Source organism: Eretmochelys imbricata, chromosome 10 (genome assembly GCF_965152235.1).
Source record: "Eretmochelys imbricata isolate rEreImb1 chromosome 10, rEreImb1.hap1, whole genome shotgun sequence".
In the NCBI taxonomy this organism is placed as follows: domain Eukaryota; kingdom Metazoa; phylum Chordata; order Testudines; family Cheloniidae; genus Eretmochelys; species Eretmochelys imbricata.
Genome location: NC_135581.1, coordinates 5,939,602 through 5,964,339, shown reverse-complemented (window position 1 = coordinate 5,964,339; position 24,738 = coordinate 5,939,602). Strand labels below are relative to the sequence as shown.

General features: G+C 41.4%; 1 protein-coding gene across 1 annotated transcript; it reads left to right on the top strand.

Annotated features, from left to right (window-relative positions):
- The first annotated feature begins 620 nt into the window (after positions 1–620).
- TEKT4 (tektin 4) lies at positions 621–18,968 on the top strand. The gene is made up of 6 exons (XM_077828992.1): positions 621–1,154; positions 10,589–10,659; positions 13,508–13,651; positions 14,478–14,700; positions 16,775–16,929; positions 18,752–18,968. The coding sequence occupies exons 1-6, from the start codon at positions 621–623 to the stop codon at positions 18,966–18,968; spliced, it is 1,344 nt and encodes a 447-aa protein (XP_077685118.1).
- The last annotated feature ends 5,770 nt before the right edge of the window (positions 18,969–24,738 follow it).

Below are 24,738 nucleotides of genomic sequence, written 5' to 3'. Positions count from 1 at the left end.
CAGCTGGACAACGTCTTGTCGCCCACGGTCAGGGCATGGATGACCTCAGGTGAGGTCAGAGAGTAAATGCTACAGGGCCCAGGCCCTATGTGACCCTGAGGAGGGGGAGACAGCCAAGGCTCCTGCACCCCCTTGCCAGCCAGCTCTACCCACGAGGGTCAGCCCTTCCACACAAAGCAAGGGCACACGCTGCTCCCCCTGCAACAGGTCCTCTGGCCCTTTAAGAGCAGGAGTACAGTGCCCCTCCCACTCTCATGAAACGTCTCCTCAGGCGCGGCAACGCCATTGGTTGGCACCGTCACTCCAGGCAACGGGGGGTCGGGGACGCTCACCGCCGCCTGGCTCGAGTTTCCCTACAGCGTAGAACGTTTCCCAGGCGCATCTGCTCTCCCATTGGCTGCCACCGTCGCCCGGGCAACGACGGGCGCGGCCGGGACGCTAACCCGTCACGGTCTCGGGTTTCCCGGCCGAAGGTTCACCCGCTCCCTGATTGGCTGGCCGCCGTCGCCGGGGCAACGGGAGGACGCTGAGCGCGGCGCCGCTCGAAGGCCCCGCAGCGAGCCGCGGCCTTTCCTGGTCGCGGTGCCCGGGGCCGGGCCGCTGTGCGGCGGGAAGCGAGCATGGCTCAGAGCGGGGTGCTGCTGACCAGGGAGCCGGCGCCGCAGGCGGTGCCGGTGTCCGAGCTGCCCGTGAAGGCGTACGAGGCGGCGCTGAACACGGGGCCGGACTCCTCGTGCGGCCTGGCCACGGCCGGCTTCCGCGCCGCCAAGTACCTGACCGAGGAGTGGCACCAGCACAACTACGCCCAGTACCACCAGGCCTTCGCCGACCGCGACGGCTCCGAGCGCTGCCGCCACGAGTCCCAGAGCCTGGCCGCCTACGCCGCCGCCCTGGCCCAGCGCAGCCAGGAGGACTCCACCGCCAAGCTGGGCCAGCGCCTCCAGGACACGCACTTCTGGAAGGCCGAGCTCCAGAGGGAGACCGAGGACCTGAGCGCCGAGACCGACCTGCTGGCGGCCCAGAAAGTGCGGCTGGAGCGGGCGCTGGACGCCACCGAGGTGCCCTGCACCATCGCCACCGACAACCTGCAGTGCCGCGAGAGGAGGCAGCCGGGGGACCTGGTTCGGGACCAGGTGGAGACGGAGCTGCTGAAGGTGAGTGGGGCTGGGGCCTGCCCTGAGGCCCTTCCGCAGCCCCCCTCATCTCTAAAATGCCCAGGGGCTGCGATGATGGGCAGCGCCGCAGTACCCTAAGGTAGACAGACTGTGGAGATCACCCCCCATGGAGACCTGTCCCAGCAGAGCACAGACCTGGCTCTGCTTCCTGGCCTTGTGGCCTGTTGTGTTCCCAACCGTTTGGTTCTCACTGCTTGGGCAGGACCAGGGGAGACTAAAGGTCCTTGCCTGCTACCTCTCCCCCTTGGTCCTGGTCTTGATATTGAATCCGGCGCCTGTTGCTGTCAGCTCCACCTGGCAGGAGGGTTACACAAGCAAGATCAGAATGGAGGCCTCTGAGATCGACATGGAGCATCACATACTGGCATGAGACATCCATGGGCTGCACCTCCATATAAAATATAAGGTGCCAGTTAAGTGCCACCCTAGGTTCTTGGCTAGTTGCCAGTTGTAGCCCTTGGGTGGGCAATGTCCAGCCACCCTTCTCATAACTGTCTTCCTGTACATGGTATTGTTTTTGTCCTGCTGAGGGAAAGAAAGAGAGAGGTGGTGTTTCAACACAAAGCAGGATCTTTATCATGCTGCAAGATTGATACAGTATTGAGATTACAAGGTAGATGGGTGACAACTGTGTGGGGTGACAGCGTAGGCAGGCAGAGGGTATATACAGGTGATACTTTTCTGGCAAACTTAGTTTAGCAAACATGAAATAAACTAACAAATTTATTTGAGCATAAGCTTTCATCTGATGAAGTGAGCTGTAGCTCACAAAAGTTTATGCTCAAATAAATTTGTTAGTCTCTAAGGTGCCACAAGTCCTCCTTTTTTTTTTTCTTTTTTTGCGGATACAGACGAATACGGCAGCTACTCTGAAACATGAAATAAACTGTTTTGGAACATGTTCCCCAAAGAGAGCCTCCAGTAGAAACTTTAGCATCTGCTTTGGAGATGCTGGGATTTTCAATGCGATATTGTGTGCAGAATGCGTTGGGTCAAATTCTACTCTCATAGCTGTACAATTCCATGAATGTAATTATGGTTGAACGGGTGTAACTGAGGACAGATTCTGGACCCATTTTGCATTCTGGAATGCTCCTTATTCTTGCATCTAAGGAATCAGTTAATACCTAGTTTTTTGCAATCTCCAATATATTTTGAAGGTTCCAAAATTGATTCAGGACGAGTTATTTACCAGATTAAACGGCAATATTAGTACTTAACAAAAAACAGAGCCGGACTTCATAGTGGATGGGAAGCAATTAGGATATTATAGGAGTTCTTTAATTGGGATCATGCAGATGTTGTAACCAGTGTTCATGGGAATATTCTAGTTGATAGTAAAAATATGAGATTACTATTAAATAGCATAAAGGATAACATAGTGGCCTGTCCTTCTGTTGCATAAACATTAACATGATTATACCCAGATTATCAAGCAGAAATTCTCTTAACAGGCTCTTGACGCTTTATGGAGAACTTTGTCAAACGTACATTTACAAAAATATTCATCTGGCATAGCTTATTTCCTGTATTACTCACCTGTTACTCACTGTTATGAAGGATACTTAGTTCATTTCTAAGGAGCCCATCTGCTGCTGCTGCTAGGTCTTCACTTTTTAAATCGTAATTCTGTTTCTGATGACAAAGCATCAACAGCCAACTGGACCTGTCATAAAGAAAGAATGATGTGATTTCAGAAGAGGCATAAGCACCAGAAGCAGATGAACTCTTGAGAAGCTAAGATTCTGTTACCATGCCAATGACCTTTGCAAAGAGGAATGAGGGAAACGAATGAATAATATGAGAACAACAACAACAGTGCAAGAGTTAACTGAAATACATGAATTTTGCAGCAGAGATGTTTGCAAATAGAATGATTTGAAGTGAATTCTTTGTGACTTTGCCAGCTCTTTAAGACCTGGTTATGCTAAATGCCCCACTCTCATTCCAGAAAATCAATCTCTATCTTGTATGTCTTGCTCTTTCCAATCGTAGAATAGTAATACTTGTCACTCAGCCATGAGTTCTGACTGCTCATGGCTCAGATTTCAAAGCTAATGCATGTTTATAATGGTTTGATTTGCTGGTGGGTTTATTTCCATTTGCATATTGATTTGGAGGAGATACGCAGTTTTATTAAAAATTTGTTCCAAATCCTGTTCACCTGTCCAACCACCTTCCATGCTAACCCCTCCCTCAAGCAATGGAGGATCACAGCTGCTCATTCTAGGTTTGTCTTTTCCTCCTTCGGAACTGGGAAGGGATGATGGGCCATATGTTCCTCTCCCAGTGAAAACTCAAAGGTAGGGAAACAGCATTCTAAAGACACTACCTGGTCAGCTGTGTGGAGAGTCTGACATACCTTCCCTTGGGCAGAGGTTTTTTGATCGCATGGGGAATTGAATTCCAGGGTGTCTGTGCAATCAATTCAGTCCCTTTTCACTGATTTCATGCCCCCCTACCCTACTAGGCTTGCACATTCCAACCTTATTTCCATTGGTACAATACCCCCGATGTGGCAGTGCACTAATATCCATAGAATTGTTCAGTTGGAAGGGACCACAGGAGGCCATGCTGAGGCAGAAAGGTCTATTGAGCCCGCCCTGACAGGTGTTTGTCTAACCTGTTCCAGTGCTTAAATCCTTAGAGTTAAAAAGGTTTTCCTAATATCTAACCTAAATCTCCCTTGCTGCAAACTAAGCTGATTACGTCTTCTCCTACCAGGTGTGCTTGGCAAGGAGCCCCGTTCATTCCCCCTGGGAAATCTGTTATTTGTGGGGATGGATGTATCAAGTAGAGTGGTTACTCCCTGGCCCCCCAAATCCACACAGCTGTAGATATGTGGGGGAGGTGGAAACAGGCAGAGCAGGTTACTGCTCCCATTTCCTGTCATTTTGGGGCCTTTTCACTGATATGTGGGATCCTTTGCTCTCCTCTGCTCTGCAGTGTTCAGATCCTGTATTATGAGAGTCCCTGAAAGATAGGCACCTTCTCAGCAGCGCTTGGACACATGGAAGTTAGGAGTGTAAATACCTTTGATGATCTGGGCAATGGTGTTTATAGAGACAGCACCAACAGACACGCAAGCTGAGGAAACCCTTTGCATGGAAGAGTAATTTCCTTTTCCTTCCAGCAGAAGTCACTTTAGCAGGTGACCACAGTAAGAAACCAGGGGTAGCTAGAGGGAAGATTTCCTGCTACTTTTTGTCATATAGAGGGTTTCAGCCTCTCTCTCCTAGAGGTAGTAGAGGGAGGAGTCATATTGAGAACACATAGGGTGATATGTAATACTGCCTGTTTCACTACTACCATAATGAGGGATGAATATGTTTCAGTGAAAGATCTTCTGGTGAGTAATATAAATCAGATGTGTAGTACTTAGGTGACTTTTACTTAGAAAGGAGTGAATCAGCTTAGATGACGTATTGAAGTGAGGTATTTTAAGGGCAGTTCCGGTTAGGAAAGGAAGGTTGGACGAAGGAGCAGAATGGTCTTTCATGATGAATAAAGATGTATCCATGTAAGTTACATCACTTTTCTTTCTTCCAACATCAGACTACTGCACGTGAAATATCTGATCTCAGGAAAATATAAACATGCATCTAACTCTGAATGATGTATTTGACTATCATAGCACATCTCATCATATACTCTAAATCTCCTCTGCGTCATTGTAATGCCAGATTAATAACTTTGTGTGCCTGCATCTAATATTATATTATAAGCACTAGCATGGGCTTGTCACATGGTGGTATAAATCATGTGTCAGGTATGTATATTTTGCATGTCAAATGGTATTTCTACACATGCAGTCTCCAGATTGATTAATTTAGGGCCAAATACCACCCTGGTTTAAACAGAAAACTCTGCTTATACCACCCTGGCTTAAGCAACTCACAAACATTTGCTTTTAAAAATTCCCATTATTTTCTCCAAGTGATATTAATGAGATGCACAAAATTATGCATTGTGATGGATTGATCACTAGATTCATTCTACCTAGGAAAGCACCATCTATAGCACCATAAAACTAAAACCTGTAATAAAATAAATTACCTACTAAATTTTAAACTGTAAAATGTTCATTTTGTTTTAAATTAACAATCATTTTATGATGGTCATGAAGATTATTATTCGTAACTATGGAAAAGAAAACTGAAAATTAAATGAGATCCTTTTAGATTCCATGACATTTCATTTTAATAGCTGAGATGACCAGATATACATGAGAACATAAAAGACTGGAATGAGAACATATCGTCCATCAAGTCCGATACTTACAACTCTGAGAAATACAAATCTACATTATTGTCATCCTCTGAACTACAAAAGTGCTGCTAGTGACTAAAATCCTTTAATAGTCCCTTCCTCTCATAATATATGAAGGGTCTTCAAGCTAATTAATACTACAGTTCCATGCACACTCTAAATAAAGGTAATATAGAATCACAGGGATGTTGGGCTGGAAGGGATCTTGAGAGGTCATCAAGTCCAGCCCCCTCTGCTCAGGCTGGACCAAGTAAACCTAGAACATCCCTGACATGCGTTTGGAGATTTTTAAGAACCGGTTGGACAATGATGGGATTCCACAACCTTGAAAACCTATTCCACAGCTTAACTACCCTTAGAGTTATAACAACCCTTAACGTATTTCACAACTCTTATCAAGTCGTCCCTCAATCTACTTTTCGCCAGATTAAGCATGTCCAGATTTTTTAAATCTGTGCTCATAGATCAGGTTTGCTAAACCATGTTTCATTTTTGTTGCTCTCCTCTGGACTGTCTCCAATTTGTCCACGTCTTTCCTAAATTATGGTGCCTATAGTTGGACACAGTACTCCAGGTGAGGCCTCACCAGTGTCAAGTAGAGTGGGACAATTACCTCCTGGGTCTTACGTATGACACTCCTGTTAATACATCCCCAAAAGATATTAGCCTGTTTCATAACTGCATCACATTGTTGACTCATATTCAATTTGTAATCCTCTGTAACCCCTGGATCCTTTCCAGCAGTACGACCACCTAGCCAGTTTTGTAGCTGTGGATTTGATTTTTCCTTCCTCATATACATTCTATAAATATATTCTACCACTTGTTAAACCACAAACCTCTCCCCATGGGGAGTCACAGAGTGATGGCAGGATTTGGTCCTAATTAGCTGTGCTTCCAGACTCTGACTCCCTTTATCATGGATGCTCACGGAAGCAGTGAAATTTCAAACAGCACCAGGCTGTGTTCCCCTGCAGGCTTGGGGAGCCAACTCCTCTGCCCCGTCCCAGCTGGCCTGCTCCAAATCTGCAGCCTTGAACTCTGTGGAGCCACATGGAGGCACTTCTGCAGGTTTGGGGTTGGGGAAAGAGGGCCATGCTGCAGAGGCAAAACTTCCCCTTTTTTTAAGCACAGCTAGGGTTGCCAACTTTCGAATCACACAAAATCGAACACCGCTAGCCCCACCCCTTCCCTGAGACCCCCCCCCCTCACTATATTCCCCCTCCCTCGGTGGCTCGCTCTCCCCCACCCTCACTCATTTTCACTGGGCTGGGGCAGGAGGTTGGGGTGTGGGAAGGGTGAGGGCTATAACTGGGGGTGCGGGCTCCAGGGGTGCGGGCTCCCTAACCCTATCCCTAATCCTAACCAGACACCTGGTCACCCTAAGCACCACACCAGCTCCATTTCCTATACAGATATGAAGGGGAGCATTTTGCATTGGTGAGCATGAATCATACATAGCTCAATCATACTCATCCCTCTGTCTCTTATGTGGTAAGATGTCTTCAGTTCTGAGTCTGTGAAGATTTACACAAGTGCACAACTTTAGGCACTGAGCAGGCCCACTGAACTTAGTGGGTTAAAGATAAGCACATGCATACATTTTGGAGGATTGGGGCCTTAATCGGGAATATTTAGTGTCCAATCCCACAGCTTTTATTCAGGCAAAACTCCCACTGAACTTTGCCTGAGTAATAATGCAGAAATTTGGGGGCTTGTAAGTGTCTTTTGCTAGTTTGAACGTATTCTACGTTTATTTGCACACACTGTTTCAGGGTAAGAGGGAAGCTCATCTACTTTAAGGTTTGGAGTTAAATCAGGAATCCTAAACCTTCCCAAAGAGCTAAAAGGCGTGGTTACCGACATGGTTTCTGGCTGTATGTTTCGTGAGGTTGCTCTGCCAGTTTATGCAGCTTAAGAATTAGCATGGAGTTTATTTTAAATGTCATGAAAAATCATATGGCAGATCAGCATGCAGAAGTGGTTGTTATTTAAACCTGTGTGTCTGGAGCACATTAGGTTTATCTACTTCCCACTAGCATTATGGCTGCCGTGGATTATGGCTATTGCTTCTGCATTTCTTAAGTATTCTATTTAAGTGCACATCTCCCCCAGCAGAAATGCAGTTACTTTTATTGTAGGTCATTCAACAAGAGTCTCCTTTATTTTAGTACTGCATCTCTTTTGCCATGTAAGAGACCTATTAATTGGTAATGGAAGGCTTTTCATATTCAAAGCTGTGCAATTAAATTGCACATTGATCATAGGTAATACTATTGCTTCTTTATTTAAACTGAGGATACACCACACAACATGAAATCAATTATCTTTAATGGCATTTCAAATCTCGGGTCTTGCTAAATCTTTTAAAATATTTGTAACAAAATGGTGCTGTCTAACAATTCAACCCTCGTAACATTTCCTTCCTTGGTATTCCTCATTGCAAGGGCAGTTTATTAAAGAGACACTGTCAACTTTTTTTAATAGGTTTCATTTTAACAGTGCATCTCAGAATCTTAAAAATGCCATTTTCACCCTGATCAGACTTGTCCTTTTTCTGTTTAAAATAAATTGTTCTTTATTATTTTCCTCCTTTGTTTCTTATGGAGAATAAGCTGATGTGTCAGTGGCTTGTATACATCCGTATTTGTCTAAAACATTGTAATATAATCAACTGGTGCAAGCACAGTTCTAAGAATAGTGTTTGATAGTAAATATGTTCTCTCTCTGCTGGCCAGATGACTGTCATTGGAGTAAAATAGCAACATTAATGAGGAGTTTTTTAATGCCCTGTAGCTCTTTTTAATGTCTAGGCCACAAATAATAAGCGGAGGAAATAAGGTAGGAAATGTGGTATCTTTTATTGGACCAGCTAATAAATAACAGTGCACAAGCTTCCAGGGCAGAAAGGTCATTTCATTAAGTATTGGTAGAATCATAGAATCATAGAATATCAGGGTTGGAAGGGACCTCAGGAGGTCATCTAGTCCAACCCCCTGCTCAAAGCAGGACCAATCCCCAATTAAATCATCCCAGCCAGGGCTTTGTCAAGCCTGACCTTAAAAACTTCTAAGGAAGGAGATTCTACCACCTCCCTAGGTAACGCATTCCAGTGTTTCACCACCCTCCGAGTGAAAAAGTTTTTCCTAATATCCAACCTAAACCTCCCCCACTGCAACTTGAGACCATTACTCCTTGTCCTGTCCTCTTCTACCACTGAGAATAGTCTAGAACCATCCTCTCTGGAACCACCTCTCAGGTAGTTGAAAGCAGCTATCAAATCCCCCCTCATTCTTCTCTTCTGCAGACTAAACAATCCCAGTTCCCTCAGCCTCTCCTCATAAATCATGTGTTCCAGACCCCTAATCATTTTTGTTGCCCTTCGCTGGACTCTCTCCAATTTATCCACATCCTTCTTGTAGTGTGGGGCCCAAAACTGGACACAGTACTCCAGATGAGGCCTCACCAATGTCGAATAGAGAGGGACGATCATGTCCCTCAATCTGCTCGCTATGCCCCTACTATACATCCCAAAATACCATTGGCCTTCTTGGCAACAAGGGTACACTGCTGACTCATATCCAGCTTCTCGTCCACTGTCACCCTTAGGTCCTTTTCCGCAGAACTGCTGCCTAGCCATTCGGTCCCTAATCTGTAGCAGTGCATTGGGTTCTTCCGTCCTAAGTGCAGGACCCTGCACTTATCCTTATTGAACCTCATCAGATTTCTTTTGGCCCAATCCTCCAATTTGTCTAGGTCCCTCTGTATCCTATCCCTGCCCCCCAGCGTATCTACCACTCCTCCTAGTTTAGTATCATCCGCAAATCCTCAACAGGGATTCCTTGAAATACAGCCAGCTCTCCTGGACTCCTTTCCCCTTCATGTTAGTCCCCTAGGGGATCCTACCCATCCTTTCCCTGAGGGAGTCGAAGTCTGCTTTCCTGAAGTCCAGGGTCCGTATCCTGCTGCTTACCTTTCTTCCCTGTGTCAGGATCCTGAACTCAACCAACTCATGGTCACTGCCTCCCAAATTCCCATCCACTTTTGCTTCCCCCACTAATTCTTCCCGGTTTGTGAGCAGCAGGTCAAGAAAAGCTCCCCCCCTAGTTGGCTCCTCTAGCACTTGCACCAGGAAATTGTCCCCTACGTTTTCCAAAAACTTCCTGGATTGTCTATGCACCGCTGTATTGCTCTCCAAGCAGATATCAGGAAAATTAAAGTCACCCATGAGAACCAGGGCGTGCGATCTAGTAGCTTCTGCGAGTTGCTGGAAGAAAGCCTCATCCACCTCATCCCCCTGGTCCGGTGGTCTATAGCAGACTCCCACCACTACATCACTCTTGTATGATGGCACTTCAGGAACAAAGCAAACTTCTTACAACCTAAGATGCTTCCTTGTTCAGTAAAGGATATTTTAAAATACAGACTTTTAGTTTCCTATCCAAATAAATTTAATTATGAAATTAGCATGATACATCAGTTCAACCTGGGGCTTTAGACATCTGTTCCATTATCAAGGAGGTGGGTCAACTCTTCAGGGCATAAACTAATCACCTGCTGGCTTTAGGAGACAATTGTTCCTCCATCTACAACATTGTTGAACTGACTAGATGCATTATGAGATTTCTCCATATTCCTTGGTGTTGTCCATTACCAGATGCAGGATTCTGGACTAAGTTGGTCTGATCCTATATGACAAAGCTTTGAAATTCAATAGATTATTTTTCAGTGGGTGCCTTAAAGCCATTTAAACATACAATAATTTTGTAAAAGGTCTAGCACCAACATCTATATATCAGCCTATACTGTTGCAAATCTTGTCTTAAATATGATAAAACATATTCCTTCCTCTTAATATACATGCAGTATTAAAACAACAAATTCTAAAGAACGGAAATACTTTAAGCATTAGTCACAAACCTGTAATTTATTGAGTGAATTCAATGTTGATTGATCTACCTTATATTTGAATCATATCTAACTCCTCGGAAGATCTTGACAAAGTCTTTACAATAATGAAAAATAGTGTCACAAAGAGAATGGATAATTAGTGGACAATTTAGCAACGCACCAGTAGTGGTTGAAAGCAAAGGTCTCTGAAAATAGGATGTACTGAATATCATAATTTTTATATTTTTATCTAGGAAGTTGAACTTATCAGAAATGTACAAGAACTTCTGAAGAGAACTTTGATGCAAGCTGTTAACCAGATGCAGTAAGATGCTTTTCACTGTTCCTAAGTACTTAATGATTTATAGGACCAAATTCATTCCTGACCTCTATGGACACAACTGTCAGTAGGTGAAATTCACAAGGTCTATGCACTACCTACCATTCTATTTAAGCCCTCAAAATAGATACAATTATGTATATGGAAAGGCAGCATTGTAAGCAAGCCAGGTGGTGTAAGAGAAGTGCCATGTCTTTTTGTAGCAATAGTTACCATTATTCTATAACATTAGGTCAGATTTTTCATCTTGCTTTCAAATAGATCTGTCTAGTTCTGTGATGGCTCAAAATTGCATTTAAGTAGAGGTACGGTAAAAACATTTTATTCTGTTGAAGTCACTGCTCTATTGCATTGGGACTAGTACAGCTATTTTAAAATCTCTTTTTAAACAATTTGTTAGAAAAAAGTACCCTTGTGCCCCCTGAGCTGTTGCCGTCAGATGTGAGTATGAATTAAGGAAGTGAAAAAACCTGACAGTATCTTTGCTAGTATGGAAGTCTGTTTGCTCTTGAAAAGTAGTGTTTACATTTATGTTACAATATACCTGTCTGAAGATAAGATGTTTACTAAATTCTAAGGTATTTCAAGGTGAGGCAATTAATAGTACACATTACATTTCAAAATCTTTTATTCTTATCAGCCAGCATTTGTCTTATTTTCTTAGATATAAAGCAGAATATTATTTTAATAAAGAATGCTTATAAAAAGTGGAATCACACAACAATTTCAAATAGTTTAATTACCTCTGTGATGGGTTACCCCCCACTCCGGGGTGCCACCTGATGTACTGGGGTACCACTGACCCCTCCTATTCCATCAGCCTGGGTTCCCTTACTCTGGCCTGCTGAGCCAGGCCCTCAAGCCTCCTCCAGCACACACACAGGTAGGGACACACCAGCTGTGGAATGACATGGATACTGAAATCAGCTCTGCATGGGAAGACTCAGCTAGGGAATTGCCCAGCACTCAAGTGCACACCCCCGCTGTGGTGCAAACCCAAAATCGTTTTGTCTGTGATGCACAGAGAACTATACAGCGTAAGCTTATTGAAATTCGCCTCCTCCCTCAATGTGGAGGAAGATATGCACAGCTTCCCCCCCGCCCGCCCTGTTATGAATTCCACAAACTGGGTTTAGAGAAAACAAAAGCAAGCTTATTAACTACACAAGATAGATTTTAAGTTTTTATAAGGGATAGCAAACAGATCAAAGCAGATTACTGAGCAAATAAAACAAACACGCAAACTAAGCTTAATACACTAAAGAAACTGGTTACAAGTAGTAATTTCTCACCTTAAATGTTGTTTTAGGCATTTCTTTCACAAGCCAGACACCTTTTCCAGCCTGGGCTCAGCTCTCCCTGCCCCTCCCCCCCTTTGTCTTTGTTTCTTAGGCCTTGTCTACACTGCCACTTTACAGTGCTGCAACTTTCTCGCTCAGGGGTGTGAAAAAACACGCCTCCCCCACCCCGAGTGCTGCAAGTTTCAGCGCTGTAAAGAGCTCTCTCCCAATGCTGGTGCCACGACTACACAGCCACATTACAGCGCTGCTGCAGCTTTAGATGTTTCCAGCAGTCATCCTGGGCGGGGGTTCAGTGAAGAAAGAACCCTGATTAACTCCCTTCCCTCCCTTAAATAGGATTCACATATGGCAGGAATCCTTTGTCTTTCAGTGTGATTCCCACCCCCCTCAGTGGAAAAATATTGGTATTCTATGTTGGAGTCCAGTACCAGGTGACATGACCACATGACCCTGTAGTGTCAAAGCAGCCATGAGGCAAAGGTCATTTGTAGCATCCCAGGAAGCTTCTCCAGAAGGTGGGAGATTAGCATCTTCAAAGACCTATTGTTCTCCTTAATGGTTCATTGACTTGTCCCCAGCTAGCCAGCCGGGCTGATTGCATTTTGTCTGGTGGGCGTTCCCCAGGGGCAAACACTTTTGTAGTTAAGATGTATAGTCAATATTCCAAAGTTTAGATACAAAAATGATACATGCATACAAATAGGATAATCATATTCAGTAAATCATAACCTTTCCAATGATATCTCACATGCCTTATCTTGCACAAAACATATCATAGTTATGCTATAATCATATTATAACAATGTTTCTATGAAGAATACGGGCTGTTGTGTCGCAACCTCCATCAAAGCACAATACAGGATCTATTGAGTTCAGACTTTACTTTGTATTAATAATTGTTTTAAGATCGTCTTGGTGTAGTATTACGTAGGTTAACATTTGTAGACTTTTTGATTCCTTAGTTCATACTGACATCTGGTGGTAACAGGCGAGAGAAAAATGGTACATTTTATAACTAACTGTTGCTAAAGATCTTTAAATTAATTGTGGTAGGCAGGAGAGATTTAATTTAGAATAAAGTAACAGGTTTAATTTTTAATGTCATTATACTGTGTTTTCTGAGGATCAAATCATGCTGTCTCCTTGATAAAAACTTTGGGTGAGTGGGAAAGAGGACTAAGAAAACCATGTGGGTCACATTATGAAGTTCCCATATGGGCTCCCTGTCCACCAGGATTACTCTGTGAAACCCCAGGTCCAGCTCTGCACCTCACCATCAGACCTCCAGCTATTGCAGTTAGTACAGAGAAGAGTTGGGGCGAAGGGATGGAAGTGGGTAGTAGGGTGCTGCTGTGCAAGGTTGGGGAAATAGATTTTGGGCTGGAATTTTCAAAGGATCGGAGGAGGGTTAGCTACCCAGCTTTCTTTGAAAGTCCTAGGCTCTGTCCTCTGGACTCATACATTTTCATGATGTTTTTGCAAGGTCATATTATTTTTCCAGCACTGATTTGTGGTAATCTTCACCTTTTTAGATTAAATCGAGATCACAAGCAGATTTGTGAAATGGATTGGTCTGATAAGGTGGAAACATACAACATTGATGACAAATGTGGAAGATACAATAATCAGAGCACCAACATCCAGTTCCATCCCAGCTCATCAAAGTTTGAGGAAAGGTGAGGACTACTTGTTATTAACCTATACAAGGAAAGCCATGGAGATGTAAAGGATCCTCTGTATCAGCTAAAACCACACCATTTTTGTATATAAGTTTATTTTATACCAAACAAATACATATTATATTTGCAAAAATATCAGTTCTTAGCAATAATTTGTTATAAACATTTGGGTGGGGTGTTATTCAAAACCCATTGAAGTCAATGCAAAGGCTTGATTAGATTGAATTACAGAAGGCCCTGGGTTAGTTGTTGAAAGAAAAGTTATATAGAACAGAATTTTATTGCTTAACTATTATAAATGTCACTTTTTTCCCTCCAATCACTATTCCTGCAACGTAGTTTACAAAATGTTATATAGTTCCTTCTGATGCTCAACAGATGGCACAGTATTACTACAGAATCATACTTCAATCTGCTTTGTAGATAAAGTAGACATGGGTTTAAAGCTTAATTGGCTAGAAATCCTAGTGCTTATGTACCGCTGTCTTAACAATGTTTGCCACTCTCAGTATAGTTAAGATGTATGAGTGATTCTTATTTTTTGTTTTGCCTTTATTCTATTTGTTAAAGGTGATAGAACTTCTGATGATTCTATTTAGCGCATCTCTCTCTGCTTCAGAAGTGAGAGGACAGGTGAGAGTACTCCCACCTGCTGTTCCCCCATGTTTTATTTATAGTAATACTAAAGGGTGCATGCCATAGCAGGAAAGTTTATGGGATGATAAAACCCAAGGAAATGGAACAGTTCTGCTTTGGCTTTTCTTTTCCATTGCAACTTGAACAAAGTTGTTCATGAGAGTGATTCCTGCCCTATCCCTTACAGTGCCTCAATGCCTGAAACCTGGGCAAAATTCAGCCATGACAACATCTATAGGGCAGAGCGAGAGCGACTGGCTTCCATCAACCTCCGTTTATTGATTGACAATATCCTTCATGACACAGCTGAGGATCTCCACTTGCAGTGCGCTGCTGTCAATGAGGCTTTTGCTAAACGCTGTGAAGAGATGGAAGATGCAAAACACAAACTGGAACATCATTTGAAAAAAGTAAGGGTGCCCCTGAGTTTATTGGCTAAGCTGCTTCCATTAGTTTTCACACATATTGAGATCATCACCGCAGAATGATCAAGAAAGAAGAGTTGCTTAGTCCATTTAGAGTATAGAATAGTATTTTGTGTCAGTTTAGTATCTGATAGGGTTTCCAGTTGTGACCCTGTTTCAGCAGAACATCTAAGCACATGATTATATTTAAGTGTGCTTAAGTTCCCTTATTGTCACTGCATCACTAAATCACGGTGGACTTAAAATACATGCTCAAAGTTAAGCGCATGCTTAAGTGCTTTGCTGAATCAGGGCCTAACTCCTGCCCTGGCAAGGAGATGAACTTTATGATCTAATAGGTGTTTCCCACCTGTCTATCTGTAAAGTACTAGGTCAATGTTCATTTCAGGTGTAGCCCCACTGAAGTCAGTGGAATTAACCCAGGGTGGATTTTTCCCACTGTATCCATGTGTGAAGAGTACACAGTGTGTATCTTGCTGTACATGCAAGACACGTACACATACAACATAGACTCCTATTTAAAAGCTATTAATAGGGTGAAATGTTTCAAGATGTTGTTGGAGGCAAAGTAAAAAAGCTTTGGATCCCATTGAAGGGCAGCTCTGAGCTAGCAGAGGACAGGTGGGGGCGGGGATAGAGAAATGGTAACATTTTTATGAACATGTCACTCCTAAATAGAAGCATCCACAGTAGTGTGCATTATGGTGCCTTTTCCATAACATATCTAATAAACTAGCGAGAGCATTTTTACTGTGACTGTACCTCTTCAAGGGAAGATTACAGTAGTCAGTATCATATACATCACTGCCAGTAACCACTAGTTCAGTGGTTCCCAAACTTGTTCTGCCGCTTGTTCAGGGAAAGCTCCTGGTGGGCCAGGCCGGTTTGTTTACCTGCCGCGTCCACAGATTCAGCCAATCGCGGCTCCCAGTGGCTGTGGTTCGCTGCTCCAGGCCAATGGGAGTTGCTGGAAGCAGCGGCCAATACGTCCCTCAGCCCACACCGCTTCCAACAGCTCCCATTGGCCTGGAGCAGCGAAACGTGGCCAGTGGGAGCCACGATTGGCCGAACCTGCGGACGCGACAGGTAAACAAACCAGCCTGGCGTGCCAGGGGCTTTCCCTGCACAAAATGGCGGAACAAGTTTGGGAACCACTGCACTAGTTGCTTCCCAAGATTATTTTTATTATTATACTCTTAAAAAGCGAGCATTTAGCATGGTACACTGTGCATTCTAAATGTATTACCTACTGTGTGTCAGGACAATACCATTGGTATGATACTTGTTTTTTAACAGCATCCACTGTAATACTACTGAAGTTCTATGGGCATTAATGTTAATTTCCATTTTGTTTTTTCTCCTTAAAGTCCAAAGGTGCAACAAACTGACATTCAGCAACTCATGACTGAATGATTCTGTGAAAATGCGTAATACCTTGTTAAAAAAAAAATCAGAAATACAGATTCATGGGCCTTGATTCTACTCATTTTCACTGATTTAATTCTGGAGTAACTCCATCAAAGTCAGTGGAGATCACTGGTTTTAAAGTAGATAAAGTGAGAAATCCTGATTCTTTTCATAGTGATTTCAGCTTCACTAATGCCAGAAATCTGTGAACATAAACATAGGTAATCTTTCTGATCTAATTTAAAATAGCCTGTCACTTTTTGAGTAATTTACATTAATTGCAGTGCCAGAAATAATTCACTGAGATGGATTGTGCCATGAACAGGTTCTGATGAGAGTACAAATAGACTGTAGTATTTTATCAGCTGCAAAAATTCTTCAGCTTCTCTTTAAAATGGACATCAGACTTTTCACTCTGCTCAGTGTAGGAACAGAGATAAGGAGACAAAAGAGCTTTATAGGGCCTTTGCACCTCCCAAATTCTGGCAGCAACGGGCTACCTAGCAGGAGCAAAACTACTGTTGATTCCTTGGGAGCATGAAGAGGCCCCATCATTTAATGTCTGTAAAGTGCTATACACACTAATAGTACCATAAAAGTTAAATTTATTGTCTTAAACTTGTCTTTTTTCATGGATATTCTCTTCAAACAGATTCTTAAAGAGATTGGAGATCAAGAAAACAACATTGCTGCTCTCAAACAAGCTATTAAGGACAAAGAAGCTCCGCTGAAAGTGGCTCAGACAAGGCTGTACGACAGATCTTTTAGGCCCAACGTTGAGCTCTGCAGAGATCCAGCACAATTCAGGTAAACACATTAAAGAGAGAGTCATTGAAGACCCCAATTATATCAAAGACATTTTTAGAGAACTTCTGCCTGGCAGAGACATACAGTGGCAAAGAAATAAATGGTTTACCCATTCACAATAAGGTGTTATTGTGAATGTGTGTATCATTGACTTCAATGGGTTGACATAGATTCAATGGAGTTTTACCCATTGATGCCAGTTCAGAAATGTCAATTATCTAATCCCCAAGTTTAACAATGTCACTGCCACTGTTGTATGAAATATGTTGACATTTAGTTTTGTAGCATGTGGCCTTCAGCGCTTAATTACTGGGCTTGATTCCAATACCTTTCACTGATGTGAACTGGGAGTTATGCCATTGAAATCAGCGTAAAGAAGATCTGAATCAGGTACAAAATGTTTATAAATAGAGAATCCATAAACATATCTGTCCGCTTTCTTCTTTGAACAGTGGGGGTCTTTACCTTATCCAACTGATCCAAAATAACCTGACAGGTTGTAGATAATTTGCAGACGGTATGCTCTTGGCAGAGGTTCACTGGGAGGTGGATTATGTGGTGAGTCAATTACGCTTCAAGCACTGCGAATGTAAATGGGCTGTGCATTTCTAGAAGCTGAGAAAACTCATCAGCTCCTCCAAAGAACTAGCTGATGGCATTCGATTTTCAGTAATAATCCATTTAAAAACTGGAGGGCAATAAATCCTTTCAAATTAAAGGTCGGAATGTAATTTGTTACTCTTGATCTCATTATTGTGCTTGTAATTGATTCTCCCACATGTGTGTTTTTTTCCCCTGCCCTTAGGAAAATTTGTGACCAGCTTTCCCAGGTGGTTATAGCAAAAATATACACCATTCAAAGCCAATATGCTGCTTCTCTCCTCTGTATAGTGATTCGATCATTTTACTTAATTGAAATGCTTTATGCTATCTCAGACACATTCATTTAGGCCCTGATTCAGCAAACCATCCCTACTCAAAGCTCTTAAACATGTGCATTGCTTCTAATAGGATATAAGGACATGCTTAAGTGCTTTGCTGAATAGGGATGTGTTTAATTGTTTTTCTGAAATGGGGCCTTATATTGTTTCACTTTACTCCTCTCCCCCCAATACATACCCCTTATATATAGCATCCCCTTTTCCCAAGAAATAAACATTTGGGGGGAACTTTCAATGAGAGTCGTGCACCTAACTGCCTTTTATGGCTTTGAAACTCTTCTCTACAATTCATTCTAAAAAGAACCTAAGGAACGTGTGGTGATCTCACTTACATCAATGTACATCTGGAGTAACACTAGGGGCTTCAGTAGTTCCTCCAGTTGTACCCCAGCGAGCAGAGGTAAAAATTTGGGCTTACATGAACGTTCAGACAGTCAAAAATCAGTCAGTCATCTAAACCATCTTTAGCCCTTCAGTTGTTAACATAGGATGCTTGCAGAATGGAATAGTATCTAGGACAACATATCATTCTTTCATGACTATTCCAAATGGGGAAAGGTTATCTTGGAGTTTGTTGAGCATATTTTTTACAATGTAAATTTTAGGAGACCTTTATAATTACAGTCGTTTTGAAATTAGTCCTAGCTTTATGTTTATTGGAAGAGACTTCATTCACAGCTCGGAGAGCAGCTTCATTTCATAATTCTTTAGCCCAAAGTCCATAGCACGCACCAGGCCCTGCTAGCCGTTGTACAGACTAACACCCAATTACTGGGCTGTTGAGTTTCAGAAGAACAAAGACAGCTAACCAGAGAACTATAACTGCTCACATGCCTTTGGAGCCTTCCTCTAATTTTGATTACTTATTTAATTCTATTCAGGTTGATCAGTGAAGTTGAAGAACTGACAGAGTCCATTGAGTCTCTGAAGCAGAAACTACTGGAGGCTGAACAGTCTCTGAGGAACCTGGAAGACACGCGGATGAGTCTGGAGAAGGAGATAGCTGTGAAATCGAACAGCATTTTTATTGATAGGCAGAAGTGCATGGCCCATCGCACGCGATACCCTGTTGTCCTTAAACTAGCAGGTTACCAGTAGCAATACTCTCTGTATTAATGATGTGAAGATTGGTAGAAAATCTTAACCAAAGATATTTAATTTTATAATAAGTGTGTAATATTATAGTCAATAAGAAACATAATTGGCTGTTAATTTCCTTTATTTAAATAAAAATGCATAAGCATAACATCACGGTTGGCTGTGGTTCTTGCAGTTGCATTCCACCTAAAATTTGATCTCTGTTTTCTTTATGCTTGTGTAGTTCATACAGTATGTGATGTTTCAGGGCTTTTTTTCTCAGATCAAATAAATAAATGTGCGGGTTTTGGAACAAAGAAAGGCTTTTCTAGCTCCATTGTTTTCAAGCAACTTTACAGTGAACAAATAAGTGTGCTTGGGAAATAGAAGAACGCACACTTCAGTAAGGAAACAGATTAAATAGATTTTAGTTTCAAGCTGCCCAAGGGTTATGAAAGTAAAATTGTAGTTTTCACAGTCATGTGACAGTCTGAATACTAACTACACATAGCAAACCCATGATACCTGGATGCATAATCTGGCATTGAATGAAATGATTTTAACCAATCAAAACCAATTCAGTTTACTTTTAAAGAGAAGCTAAACAGCTAGTGAACAGGGAATGCTCTTTTTTCTCACTGCCTTTACCACTATCAGAGTCTACCTTTGATCTTTTCATGCTATTTTCACTGGCATCAATGGAAGTAGTGTATGTGGATAGATAGTGAAATGTAACCCATGTTGGGCAGTCAAAAGACACATCAATTCCATCTGCATCAATGGAACCCTGTAACATATATCATCATTTATCTCAGGTCACAGGTGCCAGTTTGCTGGATTTGTGATATACAGGATAAAAGGGGTTAAATGAAATAGATGTCCATTAAGACAAATTCATTGTCTCCTACATTACATATTTTTTATTTTTAAAAGATAGTTTAGAAACTCCTTAACTCTGCATGGGTCACTGCCTTATTTTCCTAAGTATGAGAATACATTCATGTAACTGTTTTGCTCTCAGGCAGTTATTCGTTCATCCATCTCTTACGTTGACACAGGAGGTGCATATCAGCTTTGGTCTGTTACCATCCTGAAATAAAAGTCTACCACTGTTTCTCTGAAAAGAACAACATCAGTAAAGCATATTCTGCCCACGGCTTCGATTTCTCGAGTTGTTTTGTATTCACGATTTTTTTTAAATAAAACATTGTCCTTGCAGTGATATTTTTATAGCCTGAATCACAATCATTAGAAGTAGGTGGTATAGAGCAAAATAAGGAAAGTTTGTCTATCTCATATCTCTAAACACAGGCAGCTAAAGCAATATACTAAAAAAAGAAGCACTTTGATGGTAAGCTCATGTGTTGTCCCCTTCTCATTCGTCAGGTTCTGAGTCCTTTCCTCTGCTTGGAGACCGAAGAGAGGTTTTGAAGCCGGATAAAGGCTGATTCAAAATTAAAATTCCAGAATAGGACTTTATATCACCTTTCATCCCAAAGGAGCCACACAACCTCTGTGTGATCTAGATTTGTGTGTTCCCAATTAATACTGTAAAGATAAGGAATAGAATCTCTAGAAGGTCTGAGTCTCGGGGACAGTTATAGATCATTTAATTTAATGGAGAACTGTGAATGACACGAGTGATAGAATTAACTATTCTATTTAAAATCAAATAATTAGTTAAAGCCAGCAGGCATTACAATATAACCATGGGCTCCATTTATATTCACATTCCAACATGCATCCTAGAAATGGTGCATCCCAGAGTGATCAGTCGCTAGATGAGAAGAATGGATATATAATCCTTTCTCTAATGGTACCTTGATGGTAGATGAGCAGTGCTAATCTAAAATTAGCCTGCTACCATAATCAGTTGTAATAACACCCCTTAATTAATTAGCATTAAGCCTACCTTTTACCATATCTATATTTCTGCTACCATACTTAAATATTTTTTACTATCTCATTGGCTGTTTAATAACAAACATAATCTAAAATAAAGCTGTGTGAATATCATTCTAATAACTATCCATACAGATAGCATTCTGTCAAAATAGTCACATTTTGTCTAAAAACAGTGTTTGTTTACAACATGAGTTAGAACATAATCTCAGGTCATCTCTAACTTGCCTCTGAATTGCTTCCCTTCACTCAAATTTTACTAGGCCCTATTACTATCAAGCCTAAGTGTAGGCAGGTTTAAAGCTGGAGTTAATGATGCAGTAGGACACTAAATTAATGCAGACTGGGCCAGCGTGTATGTGGAGGTTGCAGCAGGGTCATAACAGCATAAGGATTTTTAAAATAATATACAATGCAAGAGTTTTAAATTGTCCTATTTGGGTCTGAAAGCACAGACTTAACATTTCACTGTTATTGTTTTTTCATTAAATGGCAATACAAATGAAATATGTAGTTTTCTTTTCTGAAACAGAATGTGGAATATAAGTATCTTTATGCCCCATGGTAGATGTAGATGGAGGTTTCACTTGCTAAAGCCTAATAGTTTAATTTACCTTTGTGACCCAATTATTCAACTTCTACTTCAAACTCAGCAAGATAATCTTATTCCAGTAAATGGAATACATGGCCAACAGTCTCATCACTGTCTTATTCACATGCTAATGGTTGAATATATGCAAGTGCTAGGAGCATGAACCATGTATACAATAGCTTCAGCTTCCCTAATTACTTATTTTCTTTTTACATACTAATCGGAGCCATTGTTCCAGAAGTGTAAATGCAGTCCAAAAAACAAACAAAAAAGTTTGCATAAATTAATGAAGTAAGGCAGGGAACATATTACCAGAGTAGTTATAACACAAATAATTATTGTTGTCCATAGGTAAAGCTTAGAACCACCACATAAAAAATTTCAGCTTCGCAACTTTTCACAGGTCACAAATAAATCCGTAATAACAGCACTGGGCCAGATTTTTAAATGTGGATGCGTCTCCTAAGGTATGGTCTTCTATCCATTCTAAGTGTTTTTTTAAAATACAACTAGGTGTCTATCTGCATCGTTAGGTGCTTAAATACCTTTTAAAATTGGGCCCATTGTAATTAGTAATCCCTGATCCTGCCTACACTATGATTATCCAAGATTACAATATGTGGTTCCAACTGTGTTTTAAACTAGAGCATTAAAGATGAGATCTGAAGGCTGGAAGATATTTCACTTAATCTTTGTGGTTCCATTTCAGGTGATTTGCAGTGTAATTACCAAGTAGTCTCCACAAAGAGGGAAAGTATTTATGTGATATTTTGCTACATAATTGCAGGGTCGTTTCTTGGTTCTGCTGGTCCTTTTAAGTAAAATTACATCTCGAATGTCTGTCTCAAGAGTAATACGGATTAAAAGAATATTTATCACAGTATAAAATGCTTATTAATTGCACATTTCTCCTTGAGAAGGAGGATGAGGCTCATCCATGAGATGTAGCTGATACCAAAAATATGTACTGGGCTAATTGCAGAGTGTTTATTGCTTGGCCTCCTAATATCATTATTGTTCTCTTGCCAATTGCTCTGCTGTTGTTGATCATGGCAGATCATACCTTGGAGTCTGATGCTCGATGTTAGTGACAGAAACACATGCCGATGCAAAGGGAATGAATCTCAGTTACTTTGTACCCATCCTTAGGCCATCTTTGTACTCTCTGTATTTTAGGTCCATGCAAGGGCCTGCTCAGCCCCCTGTAAGGTGGGAAAATGAGTCACATGTTCACCCAATTTAGGCATAATCAATTTTCACCTTTACAAATTTTCAGACAGAATTATTGTCACTTGTAATTTCTGATCATATATTTATGCCAGATAATAAACAGATCAGATGGAAGAGTTAGGGACCCAAGTTACCATGTTCCAGGGTACTGGGGAGCTCTTCTCCACTTCATGATCATTATCACAGTCTCTGCTCTGCTCCTTCAGTCTCATTCCTTCAGTTTCCTGTCTGGCATTTCTCTGAGTTGGGCCCTCATTCACTTGGTTCTTATACATTTCCACATCACATATTCATTAGCTTTCCCCCAATTAACATTATTTAACATTACATGTGCCCAGTTATCCATGTATCCAAATGTTCATGATTTGTTTTTCATTCACCATTCTATGTCATTATAAATCATTAACATTCCTCATTGAATTAACACCACCTAGTCCTTTATTTTCTACCATTCAGCAATATTCTTGACATGTACACGTGGATCATCCTAACGTATTCATTAACAGGTTTCAGAGTGGTAGCTGTGTTAGTCTGTATCAGCAAAAACAATGAGGAGTACTTGTGGCACCTTAGAGACTAACATATTTATTTGGGCATAAGCTTTTGCGGGCTAAAACCCACTTCATCAGATGCCTGGAGCCTGTTGATAATTGCCCTCTTCCACTTTAATTGAATTGTCTCACTAGAACTGACCCTCCACTTGGTAAGGCAAATCGCATCTTTTCATGTACTGTGTATATATATCTGCCTACTGTATTTTCCACTCCATGAATCTGATGAAGTGGGTTTTAGCCCACAAAAGCTTATGCCCAAATAAATTTGTTAGTCTCTAAGGTGCCACAAGTACTCCTCATCATTCATTAATGTAACTCTTATTTTCTATTTGAGTAGAAAAGTTACCGGGGGTTACCAAGTCATAGAATCATAGAAGATTAGGGTTGGAAGAGATCTCAGGAGGTCATCTAGTCCAACCCCCTGTTCAAGGCAGGACCAACACCAACTAAATCATCCCAGCCAGGCCTTTGTCAAACCAGGCCTTAAAAACTTCTAATGTCCATAACGTCCACATGTTTTCATCTTTTTCAAACGTTTTTTCAGGGGATTTTTTGCTCAAAACCTTGTCATCCTGTTTGTAAATCATTAAAAAGCCTTGTCAGTAACTTTGCCTGGTGAATTTTGATGTATTTTATTCAATTTTAAGGTTCAGGTATTTAATTATTCCCCAATACTCCAATGTAAATTAGAGCAGCTGCCTCAGTGAATGACTTGAATTTGACTTGCTGCTCTTTGGGACATCATCCTGTTTGTCCTTCAGGAATATCCATACAGCAGCTGGCATTCAATGGAAAAGTTCATTAACCATGAAAGTTTCTTGAAAGTTTACTAATTCTTGAAAGTTGACAATGTCTAAGCTGCTGAAATCAATGCCTATCATGCTGACCAATATGATCAAATTGTTTTCTTGAACTCCCCCCATCAGTCTGTCTGTAGCCATCTGTTGTCTCTTGTCTTATACTTAGATTGTAAGCATTTTGGGGCGGGGACAGTCTTTTTGTTCAATTTTTGTACAGCACCTAGCATAATAAGGTCCTGGTCTATGAGTAGGGATACTAGGTGCAATGATAAGGTAAATAATAAATAACAATATCTGTACCAAAAAAAGTCATCCATTATTTGCTCTTTTTCATTCACTATTCTCCTGTCAAAAAGTTGCCTTAATGCAACCAGCAAGTAGTGACCAATTCTAGTGACCAATTGTCCACCTCCACTGGCAACCAGTCAAAGCGAATAGTTTGGGACCAAGCCATCATTTGAAATGTATTCAGCCAAGCTAATCAGCAAAGGTTTAAGAATGAGGAGCTTGTTCTCTGTCAACTGGACGGGTTCGCTAAGGATTAGCAAACCAAAATTGTCTTAATTCTCCTGATTTTTGGTTCATTTAGTACTATTTGACCTGCTCTGTTCATTATAATATACTTTCTTTATTATTAAAATGTCATATTTCATTGTGTTCTCCCTTCCATAGCACTATCGGAATTGCCTCACTGGATCAGAACCATAGTCCGT